Consider the following 14691-nt stretch of genomic DNA (forward strand, 5'->3'; position numbering starts at 1 on the left):
AGAAAAAAGGATGGATCAGAAGTAACTCAGATGTGAAAAAGGAAGTGACTCATTGAGGGGAAAACATAAATCCATCTCAAGCCAAGTATAAGTTGAGCTATGACCAACATGAAAAATAATTGAATGAATTAAATACGAATATACAATGTATATAAAGGAATTACAAGACGGTGTTCTCAAAAGAACGAACCATAAAACTAAAGCTAAAAACGCTAAATAAAGCTAAAAAGCTTAAAACGCTAAATAAAGCTAAAAAGCTAAAAACTAAACAGCTAACCATGCATTCTTATAAAAGAAGAAATAGTTGCACTTAAAGGACTAAACAAACTAAAATGATAAATGTCAAACTAAATGACCATTAATAGAACAACTAAAAAGGTAACTGACTAAAAGAATTAATTATTCTAATACAACTGTTAATTTAAAGTGCTCAGATGTTAAACAAACCAATTAACTATAATCAGACTGTGAATAAATAGTAATAGTAATGAAACACAAGACACAGGACACCAATACCCTGGGAAAACCTCCCTCTTGGAGGTGAAAAACCCAGCCTTAAACTATGAAATGTATTATCTCAATGATAGGCAATTACAACATAACAGACTTATCTCTGATTGCTGTCCAAACAGAAAGTTGGCAAGATGATAGAGGATGCAGCCCTAACCAGCAGTAGATGACCAAAGGAGCAAATCAGCAGAAGATGACTCCAATAGGCTAGAGCAGAATCATAGACGATCTTGACAACTTTGCTCAACAATGTCCTTGAAGTTCGCCAAAGTGTAGAACAGCAGATTCACTAAAGTGTAGAAGAGCAGATCGCATTGCTATATCAAAAATGAATGTGTTTGACTTCATCTTGAAGTTGATTATATATATCTTCCTTTTGGCGCTAGACATCCTTAGGTCGGCTTGCAACATTATTTATTTAATGTTATATTGTTATTGTATATTTCCCACGTTGGACATTTAGGTCCAGCCCAATTAGTTATTGAAATGCCTTTGCACGTTACATTTTGGACCCAGCCGAATGATACATTGAATTGCCTTTCCCACGTTACATTTGGGTCCAGCCCAATAACAAGTACATTGAGATAATACATATATATGTGATTGTCATTTGACAACATCAAAGTTCGATGATCAGATATCCGAACTTAGCTAACATTTTCAACAACAACATCATCAAGAACATAAATTCAAAATTCAAAATGACAGATGAGGTGTGGTTGTACTCAAGCAAGGAGAGACTTTAAGAACTATCTACGAAGCTCAAACATTTGAGATTGAGGACTTCACCATCTCAGAATAGATTGGAGAGAACGCTTTGATGACTGAACTACCTTCATTCATGAGGATGTTCTCAGTAGTCAATTCTCAGAAATTAAATCTTTATGAGCAAACCATGTCAATTGCAAGAGAACAACCACTGCCCTCTATTGAAGACTGCCTTGGATGTTCACAGATAGTTCAAGAAAGAGAAGCTCTTACAAAAATAGGTTAAAGACACTAGGATAGGTCCACAGGAGTCTTGGAAAATTGACATCATGGGGTGGGCAACCAGACAATTTAAAACCACCAAGACCTCAAAGAGTAAGTGAGAAATCTTCACATATCTCTTAAAACACCAGGGCTGGCCATTTGACTATTTTAGCTGGTCTTTCCTACACTGGGGTTTCCAAGTTAAAACTTCTTGTAGCATCCTGTTGTGCATTTTGTCATTGTCAAAACTTATAAATATCCATTTCACATCTGTTAATTGAAATTTAATTCAAGTAGGTCAGCAACTACATCTGTAAACCTTCAGCAAGCATTAAACTTGAGAGATTGCAGATCACAAATGCAGCAAACTGTTTTTGCATTCTTTCTCCCAGCACACCCATAGAATTGAATGATAATCACTATCACTCCTACTCAATATAGGATATTTTGTTTGTAGTAAACTCCATGTTAAAGGAGTGCCATTTAAGTTTTACAGTGTGGGATTTTACTTAACAATGTCCAAATAATATCAGATTAATATTCTTCAACCACAAGTAAATCATCCAGTAGAAAGATTGAGCACATTATTTAGCATATACACGTCTCAACCTTACTCAACAATTATCAACTTCTTTCGTTTTCCTTGACAATAAATATGAAATGAGAACATAATTGCTCATTTCTTAGTTTTCCAGGGTTTCAAATCCCTTCACATTATTAACGGTTCAAAGAATTGCTAATTTATAGGCATATTATTATCATGCATATATTACTTTGTTATGAATGTTTTTGTGGTGCAATGTAGCATTTTGAATTGCTAAATTCACATTCCCATACCATCTTTTAGGTGTTTTCAACATTACATTCTACTGCTTGGCACAATAAATAGCATAGGATGAAATTGTCAACAAAAACAAATAATATTTGAATCACAAGAATAGCATTTCATACTTATTTATGGTTACCTGACGCTTATTCTTTAGGAAACCGGGACAGTAGCATTGGATTTTCTCACCAATACGATCTGCAGCTTGAAGTAGTATCTTCTTAGGCTTTGTCATTACAAAATCTTGCTGTTTCAGACGACCTTTTTTTAAGGACTCCCGCAGTGGTGGTTGTCTTACCACTACTTCACATACCCCTTTTGGATGCAGTCTCTTACACCAGGCCTCCTGCTCAAGCAATTTGGGACAAACACATACAGTGAGATTTGTCACAAAACACCAACCATACATTCAACATTTTATAAATTATAGATTCTCCCAGAACTGTCTTAAAAGAAAAATCATAAAATAAGTTTCAAGGTCATTCTTGTCAATGACAAGAATAATCAAAATTAAATATGCATAAATAAACACCATGCACAGAAAAAAACCTAGTGTAACCAACAGAATTTTGAGGTTGCTTGTCATGATACTGAAGCCCTTTTTGGTAATTAAATGACAGAAAAAATATACATTTGGATAAGTATGAACAAAAAGTGCAAATACATAATTCAATAGACATATCCTAAGTCACCGCGTTCGAGTTCGAGTTCGAATTCACCAACAATAAAATTTGGATGAAGTTCGGCAAGGGTAAAAAATTCGAAAAATTATTCAACATTAAATTCGCCTATATAAATTTGAATTTTTTAAATATATCAATAATAAATTCATTAAATTGTCAATATAATTTAACATTTTAAATATATTTGAAATAAAATGATCAAATTTATTATTAATTTAAATAAAATAATATTATATTAAATTTTAAAATTAACATAAATTATTTTCATATATTAAATTAAAATTATTACAAATAAAACAATATTATATATTTTTTAATACATTATAATAAATTTTTAAAAACATTATAATATAAATATATGTAAAATTTTAACTTTTTATATTTATTAATATATAAATAATAAATATGTTAATATTATGTATTAAATAATTGATATATTTTAAGCTTGCAGTTTTTGTTTTATCAAATTCTATTTCATACGAAAAATGATTAAGTGGTATTATGGTTAATTTTCCGTTCATCAATAATAAATTGGAAGGCATTTTTCATTCGTCAAACCCCGCAAGCATTGTTCACGATGCCCATTCTCTCGCAAGCGGGCACTCAAAAAACGAGAGTCTATTTGCTTAGTGCTCACGGCTTCAAAAAATTGTTGCAGTCTGCACGTGTGGATGGAGGATTCTCCGCCCACCGTGGAGGCGGCGAGAAAGACCCGAGATCATATGTGGATAAAGCCTGCCCCCCTCATACATTTGACTACTGACGGCCCTAGTTTTGTTCCATACGAATTTTCCACCGAATTAGAACAAATTTTTAACATTTATTGAAATTCGCCAAATTTCGAACTTGATACATCAAGTTCGGCGAATGCGGTGACTTAGGACATATCTAGTACAAGGACACATGAGACAAACTTAATCTAGAATTGGAAGGCCACCAAAATGGTTTTCCACTGTGAAATTCCCCTTGTAACAATAAAACTGATAAAAAATAAAACTTAAAACTAAAAGGCAGAAGTTAGTGACTGTTAAATCAAAGGGTAGCTATCAACAAATTACTCTAATTATTCAACTCTAGATATGTTTTCTTATAGAAAGAACCTTAACCGTTCTGGACATCATAAAATCAGGTTTTTTACCTCGGCAACTAGATTAAATGGAAGTGATAGAGATCTCAGACTTACAACTATTTCTGGAAATAACTAAACAATTCATCACTCACCATGAGCTTACTTCATCATCCTCAAAAGAAATGCTGAAATCTTAGTGGTGCCTATAAAGGTGATTGATACATTTGCTATCTAAGAAATTGAGAAAGTGGTTATCAGTGGTTTCATTGAAATGATTGATCAAGTTGTAGATTTCATTATACGTCACCTAAAGTGACCCCTACAAATAAAGATGGATAGGGGCCATTTTAAGTGGCAACAATGTTTCCAAAGGGAAACTCATTGTGCTTAGACAGCAAAAGTAAAAATATCACACTCAAAAATCATGGTCTGTAAGTGTAACATATAGATGAGTTATCAGAAATCAATGTCTGTAAACTACTGACTTGATTATCAGTCTGAAAAGATTATTTGCTGAAGCATGATTGTTGGCACTTTATGTGAAAGATAACTCCATATATTCAAGAGAAAATCCCTAAATGTCTGAAATGTGAGAATGTGTGGGGTTACAGACTGAGTTGGAGCTACATCTTGTTTGACCTATCTTTAAATTCAACCAAACAAACTACCTCTCAAGAAGGGTTAAGAATACATATCCCCCATGCAAATATCATTGTAATGTCATTCCAAGTTAAAATTTGGACTAATAAAATATACTCCCAAGTGAAACTCATAAACACCTCAATCTGCTTACCCCTGGTAGAGAAATGTTGCTGACATTCTTTGGTACTGCCAATGCAATGATCATAAACGTCATGATGTTTTCATTGTAGCACCTTGAAAGAAGAAGCCAATTACGTCACACCATCAGATAAAAAACTATGTTCCACTGAGTTTGGGAGACAGGGACGGCAGGGGACGGTGGGATGTGTTTCCGTTGTGGAGGGACTTTTGGGCCATTTTTCAGGGGGCAGCAGGGGACGGCTGTTAAAAAAATAGGGGTATGAGGAAAGTCTTCTCTGTTTTCATGTGTATGACAGGAATATTTAGGCACTACTTCCCTTGACTGCGGAAGGCATGAAGAACAGCTATTGAAATTATACTGTCAAAATGCAGTGTTACCTTATTCAGTCCAGGAAGAGTATGCAATGGTCATTTGGTCTAATAATTTATTCAGTAGATTACAACCATCTCAAATCTTCTGTATCAATTCTCGTCCAATTGTTAATGCTGCTTGCAACTACAACCACACAATCTATTTGGAAGCTATCTCTAGAGTGACTCATTTCTTTTCTCATATTGTCAATGGAACGGCTCAGAAATGTCTGCCAAACCTGCAGGAAACGTCCCCTCTATTTTCGGTGGACAAGAAACAGACAGGAAACGACGAATATTCGTCACTGCATCCCCATTCTGTCCCCAAAACGGGCACAGCTTATCAGGCCTTGGGACACATCCCTGTGGAACATAGATAAAAAGACAAGAAAAAGCATGAGCTGCTGAAAGAGACAGCCATCAAGAGTGTGTATATCTTCAATGAGCTGCTTCAGCTCACACACATATAACCTGAAAAGTATGTAGTATAGGATGTACATAGAAAAGCTGTTAAATGCTAAAAGTAAACATGGAATTCTTTGAGGAGTTTCAAATTTTCAATAAACGTCAAAACCCTCAAAGTCATCATATAAGGCTAGTTACAAAATGTTATCATTCTGACATAATAGAGAAAGAGAGAAAGAAATTATATTAATGTCCACAAAAGACCAAAAGTAGGTCAACGGGACTAGAAGATACATCATTTAACAATAGAATCTTCTAGGAAAAGAGGACCCTAGAGATAAAATAAGAAAGTGCATAAGACAAGATAAAGCACTATGACTATGCCACTAACAAATAGCAATGAAGGGTAAACAAGAGCCCCAAAAGCATGTGCCCATAAAGACTGGAAGGAAATCTCATCAAATATCTATATCTGTGCTTGAAGACTCACTTGAGCCATTATCAGTCATTGTGAAGGATCTGATAATGTTTGCTGTGAAATATCCAAGACCAGCGAGGCCAAACTAGGAGATCCTACGAGGAAGCGCAACACAGACTCTAGAAAATCCCTTAAAATCCAAGTTTGGTGTAATACTTCTAGTAGAAAGAAACTACTAATATGAGTTTACCCCTATGGTTTACAAAATGGCTGACAAGTACTAAATCCATGTCACTTGAAACTTGAAAGGGGCCAAGTGGCATTGGAACAAAGGAGTAGAGCCACCACGATGTCAAGGAAGAGCAAGCATCTTAGTATTCTAAGTAGTAGTTGTGCATTGAGAGAAGTATTGCACACCTGATCTGTCAACTCTAATATATTTATCCAAGGGGCTTTTTAGTTTGCTTGTCACCTAGGTGGGGTAGAAAAAAGAGGTGATCAACATGAGGGCTCTATTAGCTCTAGACTCAACCTAGGGAACTACACTAAAGAGTGACAACCTCACAAACAAAAAGGGCCAAGCAATACTAGTTTCAATATCTAAAGTAAGACGGTATCGTCTGAATCCCTATAGAGGGAATATCATCTTCCCCAGATCTCATAGTAAGTAGGGCATCAGAAAATAAAGTGTTCCTCCATCTCTACCTCTTGAAGCAAGCAAAGTCAACAGCTCTAGCCCTAACAAAGGATATGATAAACAATTCCAACTTTCAAAGCACCAAGGAAAAACCTCAAGCCCATTTGAAAATGCATGATTCATGCCCATTTGACTTTTACCTGTTATGAGAAATGGTTTCTCTTTTATTGATTGATTATAATTTTATTTGGATGATATATTCTTTGAAGTTTCCTACTTAAAAACCTCTCAGTAATAAAATGTTTTTTCCTTTATCTTTCTGGATGCAAACATGTTTATTGTAGTTGTTTTCAGGTCTTACTAAATTTTCAAAGGTTCCAGAGTTGCTATGATAGTGCAGTCTCTATGATTAAACATTATTTTAATATTAATAATAATTTTGAATGCAGTGTTGTTAGTAGCATTTTACCATCCACTCACATCATACAAGAAGACTAGAGGTTTAAACACATCATTCAGTGAAATGTTTATTGTTAACTTAGCAATAACTTTATCGACTTCATACAGAACTTACCAAAGAATCATTTACTAGCAAAGCTTACATGCTACACTGCATTTTGCATTTTAGACAAACTTTTCAATTGGACAATTCATGGCTAAGCTCTCTATTTTATTTTGCTCTCTATATCTCTATGCCATGGAAATGCCTTTAAATTCCAAAACAGGTAATTTTGTCTCTTTTTCGACATTCTTAACAGTATTATTTAAAATCTGATTTTCTCCCAATTTTTTTCCTGTTGAAATCCCGATTTTTTCAAAATATCTTATACTTTTAGTTTGCTGATTTTTTCTCCAAAATTTTTTTGCTCCTTTGGTCCTGACCATTGTTGCTTTGTTTTGTATTTAAGGCGTGTCTGTTTGTATATTATTGTAAGAGCTGTATCCCTAAAATTCATAAAATCCAGAAAAATATTAATGTTGCCATTCAAAGAAACACTGCAATGAAAAGACAGATTGTTTTGATGTATAAGTTACCGGGTTCGACCCCCTAGACCCCTGGTACTGGTCCGGTCCGGTCCTGGTTCGGGGTTCTGGCCCGGTTCGCCTGTGGTCCAAACAGGGTTCGTGATTCACAGGCCTGGTTTGAACCAGGTCGAACCCAAGAGGACCCAGGTCGAACCCAGTGGTCTGATAGCCCTAAAAATGGTTTTTTTTTTGCAATTTTTTTTTTTTATTCCACCATATAAAAATTAAAATATAACCCTAAAAGTGAGTTTTAAAACATTAACTTGGCTCATTTCACAAAAGCAACATGACTACAAGCAAGGGGAAACGAAGATGTGGGATATAGCATAGTTGAAAATCTCGGACTCGCCACGGACTCAACAAACCAAAAATTTGGACTCGGACTCGGACTCGTGAAAGACTCTCGAAAGACTCGAAAAGGACTCGGCAAAAAAAAAACCGTAGTTTTACAAAAAAACGTAAAGAAATTAATGCATTTAGAGAACATAAGAGCCATAATTGAAACATTACACATGTCATATGATCAACAAATACGCAATATTTGAAATTTCATCATTCATACTCATAGTTTCAAACTTTCAACTCTAAAATGTATAATACCAAGATTTCTTCAATGCTAATTGTGTTGTTATATGGAGCCTAATCAGACTCGGAGGTTAAATTTTCCCTACTTACATCAGCGCAGTTTCCCCCTATATTTTTTGACAGGGGTTTGGGGGCAGCGCCCCCAAGTTGGGGTCGAGGGGTAGCGCCCCGCGAGGCCAAAAATACTTTTGCTATTTTATAAAGGCGTCGGGTGTTATTTTTCTATTGGCTCACGTCCAATTACGGTTACCCCTTAACCCCCAAAAAAGTCAAAAAGGGGGGGAGTTCCGCCAAATGAAGGCAAAAAAAACGAAAAAAAACGCATTTTTAAAGCTTACCTGATGGTTTTTCTGGGTCGCGTGAGTCTATCTGAAAGACCCGCGAGTCCGTGCAAAAGACTCGCGAGTCTTTCAAATGGACTCGCCAGGACTCGCGAGGTGAGTCCTTGGTGAGTCGACTCGTGGTTCTCGGGAGTCTGTGGCGAGTCCACGAATTTTACAACTATGGGATATAGAGCCAGAACATACTGATTTGGATGCTTTCACTTCTCAGCTTGTTGCATTTGATGACTCAAATAGCGAGCAAACTTAAAGTGCAAGTGCAAGTGTAAGTGGCATTGGCATTGGCATTGATTCATCTAATGTCAATGTCAATGATGAGGAGGAGAATGAGGATGATGAATTAGAGAATCCATTTGATGATCAAACTTTAAATTGTTGAAAGTTGAAACAATGATACTTGAATATTTTATCATTTTGATATTAAACTTGATGTATATGATGCTGTTATGGTATGATCATGATGCTATGATTACAAGTTTATGTTGGTTTTGTTGTTTATATGATGCTATGTGACATGCTAATCTTAATTCATGCTTATATATATATATATATATATATATAAAATTTGTAAATGTATTGTAATTTCCAATTTAATGGACAAGTTATATGTAGGATGGTGTATTTTCGTTTTGATATTATGTCTATGACACTAATATTGTTATCTTTCTTTTATTGCAGGTAAGGAGGATGAACATGTATCGATTTCAATGTCATCTCCTTTAATTTGAATGATGTATAAATAGTAAGATGGCCACGATCAAGTGGCACCTTGATCGGACATGTCTTCCGACCAAGATGTCACTTGGTCGTGACTCTTACAACCATCAACCGATCCATAACTAATCGGTGATATAAACATACCCGATAATGAATCAGTATCATTGTTAATGGTAACAGTGCTTATAAACATACCCGATAATGAATCGGTATCATTGTTAATTGTACCAGATCTAAAACATACCCGATAATGAATCGGTATCAAAGCATATGATAATGGATCAATATAAAGTAAACAATAACAATAACTGCTAGCATTATATGCTATCGGGTTAATAGCCCGATAGCATTTAGATTGACGCTTAATATAGTTAAGTAGGTCGTCAATCTAATCCATCATTATACAATATCAATATCATAATTATGATCAATGTTATAGTCTGATAAACATAAAGCATGAATGAGTAAACTAATAACAAAATAGAGGAGATTAATGAGTTAGGAGAGTCTTATCTTGTAGAAGCTACTAATGCATTAACACTCCCTCTTAGCTTTTGGAAGATAAAGTAACCTGCATCACATTTCTTTTCCATAATGTCAGTCTCCAAGAATATATATCATCTATACATATGATATGAAGTACCATCAGGACATAGGATACAAATATAAAACATTACTCTAAGCATGTGACATAGAGTATCACCCAACCATGTGATATAAAAGATTCATCATTTTATTATGACAAGATATCACATAAACACGTGATATCAGTATTGCCTAAACACGCAATACTGAGGATAAACATATGAGGATGGTTGAATTCTCATCTTATCCAGATTGTGATATGTGCACAAACATTTTATTCAAATGTTTTATCACAACACCCTCATGGCACATCCATAACATATCAGAGATCCAACATGATAATTGGTTTGAGAATCATAAGATCGTCACCTTATGATGTCTGCATACAAGTATTCATAATCTGAGAGATCGTCACCTCTTAGATATGAACACAGGGGGTAAAAACCCAGAATGTCTCAACATGACAAAAGAAGTTTACATTTTCAACATCTTATTTACAAAGCAGATTACCTTTCTATCATACCTAAACCCTTTCTGAAGTGATCAACCTTCACTCTGGAAAGTGGTTTGGTCAGAATATCTACAGTTTGATCTCCCGTACTAACATATTCTAATTTGATCACATTTTTGTCTACCATGTCTCGTACATAATGGTATGGGATCTCAATATGTTTGGATCTATCATGGAACATTGGATTCACTGAAAGTTTTATGCAACTTTGATTGTCGCAATGGATGATAGTAGGTTTCATCGGATTACCAAACAATCCCACAAGCAACTTTCTAAGCCACACCGATTCCCGGGCAGCCATGGAGGCTGCAATGTATTCGGCCTCGGTGGAACTTTGCGCTACAGAAGACTGCTTTCTGCTGATCCAGGATATCATGGCTGATCCCAAACTAAAGCAGCACCCAGAGGTGCTTTTCCGGTCAGTCACACTTCCAACCCAATCTGAATCAGTGAATCCGTGTAGATTAAGATCAACTTTCTCATACTTGAGACCAAGATTTAAGGTACCTTGTAAATATCTCATAATGTGTTTTACTGCAACCAGGTGTATCTCCTTTGGCTCACACATAAACTGACTCAAAGCATCACTGCATAGCAGATATCTGGCCTTGTATTTACCAGGTACATAAGAGACCCAATCATCTGCCTGTATAGAGTGGGGTCAATAGAAGGTGATTCTGCTGCTGCTTCCTTAAGTTTATGAAGATTGGTTTCCATTAGAGCGGTCATGGGTCTGCAGTTTAGCATTCCAAATCTCTTCAGGATGTCCAAGGTATACTTGCCTTGGTTTAGAACAATGTTATCAAAATTCTGCCATACTTCCAACACTAGGAAATAATGAAGGAATCCCAAGTCCTTCATATCAAATTCTTTGGATAGCTCTTTCTTGCATTGATCTATAAGGTGATCTTCTCCTGTGATTAATAAGTCATCAACATATAAAATTATTATTAGCATATCACCTTTATTCTGTTTGTCGTAGAGATTAGGATCTGCATCATTTTTAGAGAAGCCTAGTTTTGATAGATATGTGTCAATTCTTTCATACCAGGCCCTTGGAGCCTGTTTGAGCCCATATAGAGCTTTCTTGAGTTTGCACACATGCGATTCTGCATGATGGATCTCAAACCCTTCAGGTTGCTCTAGGTATACTTCTTCAGATATCTCTCCATTAACAAAAGTTGTCTTTACATCCATTTGATGTACCTTCCATCCCTTTCTTGCTGCAATGACTAGTACAGTCCTTACTGAGGTATGTCTGGCTACAGGAGCAAATGTTTCTTCATAGTCTATTCCTTCCTTTTGAGAAAATCCTCTAGCTACAAATCTTGCCTTATATTTTTCAATGCTGCCATCTGCTCCATGTTTGATCTTGAAAAGCCATTTAGAAGAAACAACAGATTTCTTAGTTGGCCTAGGAACAATTTCCCATACATCATTTTTCATTATGGATTGATACTCTTCAGACATAGCATCCTTCCATACTTGATGTTTAAGGGCTTCTGTCACATTGTCAGGTTCGTTTTTAGATAGATCATTCATAAGAGCAACATAGCTAGTAAATTTATTAGGTCTTTTGCTTTCTCTGAAGGTTCCAGAAGGAGCAGCAAACCTCTGAGCTTCTTCTATTGTTTTGTTGGCCCATAGTGGTCTTTTCTTGAGATTTCTAGGTGAGTGTTCATTTTCATTTTCAGTTTCATCTACATTCTCCCTCTGAAACTCAGGGGCGAGATTTTCATCTAAGTTAAAGGTAGGTACATAGATTTCAGGTTCTATGAAGTTCTGAGCTCTTTTGAAAGCTAGGTCCTCTTCAAAGATTACATCCTTACTTAATTCAATATTTCTTTGACCAGGTACATAGATTCTGTACACTTTGGAGGTTTCACTATATCCTACAAGCAATCCTCTTTTTTCAGAAGGCTCTAGTTTTAGTCTCTTTTCTTTAGGTATATGGATATAGACAGGACATCCAAATATCCTAAGGTGGCTAATATCAGGCTTAGTCTTAGTGAATACTTCCTTAGGAGTTTTGTCCTCAATACGGGAGTGAGGGCATCTGTTCTATATATATACAGCGGTGTTGGATGCTTCAGCCCAGAGATTTGTGTTAAGGTTTTGATCTAGGATCATGGCCTTGGCAACTTCAACTATAGTCCTATTTTTCCTTTCCGCTACCCCATTTTGTTGGGGGTTATAAGGTATAGTGAGCTCCCTCTTAATCCCATTATCTCTACAAAATTCTTAAAATGAATCTGATGTGTATTCTCCCCCATTGTCGGTTCTTAAGGTTTTAACTTTGTTTCCTGAGTGGTTTTCAGTTAGTGATTTAAATTCTTTAAACCTAGAGAGGATCTCTTTTGATTCTTTACTTTTCAAAAAGTAGATCCAAGTCTTCCTAGAGTAGTCATCAACAAATATTACATAATACAAGAATCCCCCTAGAGAGGATACGGACATAGGTCCGCATCCATCAGAATGAACTAATTCTAGAATTTTACTAGTTTTCCTAGTACTATTTTGGAATGCACCTTTGGTATTTTTACCTAGGGCACATCCTTTGCATGCTCCTGAATGATCTTGCTTTAACTTGGGTAGACCTGTGACAAGGTTTCCCATTGAAGATAAAGCCCTAAAATTCAGATGGCCTAATCTTCTATGCCAAACTTCATTTGCATTAGTGGCTTCATGGATTAGGGCTAGATTGGGTTCCGTGCACAGCTCATACAAATAGCCCCGTCTCTGTCCAATGGTCTTTGCCTTCTTGATGGAGGAGTTCCTTGGCCAAGCCAATACTCTGTTGTCCATGAATGTCACTCTGTATCCGTTATCTTCCAGTGCCGATATAGAGACTAGATTTCTTTTGATGTCGGGGACATATAGTACTCCTTCAAGCCGCAAGGTTATGCCTATCTTCAATTTGATGGTGCAAGTTCCTACTCCTCTGACTGGATGTGTGGAGTCATCTCCGATGGTTACATCCTCATCACTCTCCTCTGTCATGGAATCAAGTACTTCTCTAAACCCAGTGATGTGCCTGGATGAACCACTGTCAATCACCCATGAGTTGATTTTGTTAGAAGCTTGACTTGTGAATGCTGAGTAGAATACGTATTTCCCGAAGTCATCTTCCCCTTTAGTCTTTCCTGCTTTGACAAATGTAGCATGTTTCTTGGTTCTTTCTGGGCATTTTGCAACAAAGTGTCCGAACTGATCACATCTATAACATTGAATGTGAGATAAGTCCTTCTTTGAAGTATTCTTGCCTTGACGACCTTTTCTCTTTCTAAACTGCCTTTTCTTGCTTTGCTTGGTGGAGTTGGTGTTTAGAACTTGTAGGTCTTCATCTATATTCTTGTGTTTCATTCCCATCTTGTTCAATCTTGATACTTATTGGAGACAGTCAACCCTTAATCTTTCAAACTTGGGATATTTGGACCTTGCACTAATGCCTTGGACGAATGTGCTCCATCCACTAGGCAACCCATCTAAAGCAATGAGTGTTAACTCTTTGCTTTGGATCTCGTAGTCCAGAGTTGCAAGTTCATCTTTTAGAACTAATATCCGCATAAAGTAGGCGTTGATTGTCTCCCCTTTGTTCATGGTGATATGATTTATTTCTCGTTTTAATGCTAGAGTTCGACTTGCATTTGATATCTCAAATGTGCTTTCAAGAGCTTTGAACATTTTATAGGTTGTCTGATGTTTTCTTATGATGGGCATTATGTTGTTTCTCACCCCATCAACTATTATTTTTATTGCCCTTTCATTTCCCTCAATCCATGTTGTTTTGTCAGGTTCATTTTCGGGTTGATCATTTTCGGGTTGAACAAACGAATCCACTTTGTTCTCCTTTAAGATCATTTGAATTCTGAATTTCCAGGCTGAAAAATCATCGCCACCTCCGAGTCTGTCTTCGAATCTAATAGCACTGGCCATTTGAAGAAATGTGGTGTAGTATAAACTTATTAAATTTGTTTCACGAAATTAAATAGCCTCAAGTTCGATCAACTTGGCTCTGATACCATGTAAATGTATTGTAATTTCCAATTTAATGGACAAGTTATATGCAGGATGGTGTATTTTTGTTTTGATATTATGTCTATGACACTAATATTGTTATCTTTCTTTTATTGCAGGTAAGGAGGATGAACATGTATCGATTTCAATGTCATCTCCTTTAATTTGAATGATGTATAAATAGTAAGATGGCCACGATCAAGTGGCACCTTGATATGACATGTCTTCCGACCAAGATGTCACTTGGTCGTGACT

The 14691-nt window shown here is 36.1% G+C and overlaps 1 protein-coding gene across 1 annotated transcript in view; it reads right to left on the minus strand.

Moving 5' to 3' along the window:
* LOC131064984 (suppressor of RPS4-RLD 1) overlaps positions 1-14691 on the minus strand; it is a 187480-nt gene that overhangs the window by 48958 nt on the left and 123831 nt on the right. Inside the window, exon 15 of the mRNA XM_057999333.2 lies at positions 2448-2654. Within this exon, the coding sequence (XP_057855316.1) occupies positions 2448-2654 (207 nt within the window). The remainder of the gene's footprint in view (positions 1-2447; positions 2655-14691) is intronic.

Source organism: Cryptomeria japonica, chromosome 6 (genome assembly GCF_030272615.1).
Source record: "Cryptomeria japonica chromosome 6, Sugi_1.0, whole genome shotgun sequence".
NCBI lineage: Eukaryota > Viridiplantae > Streptophyta > Pinopsida > Cupressales > Cupressaceae > Cryptomeria > Cryptomeria japonica.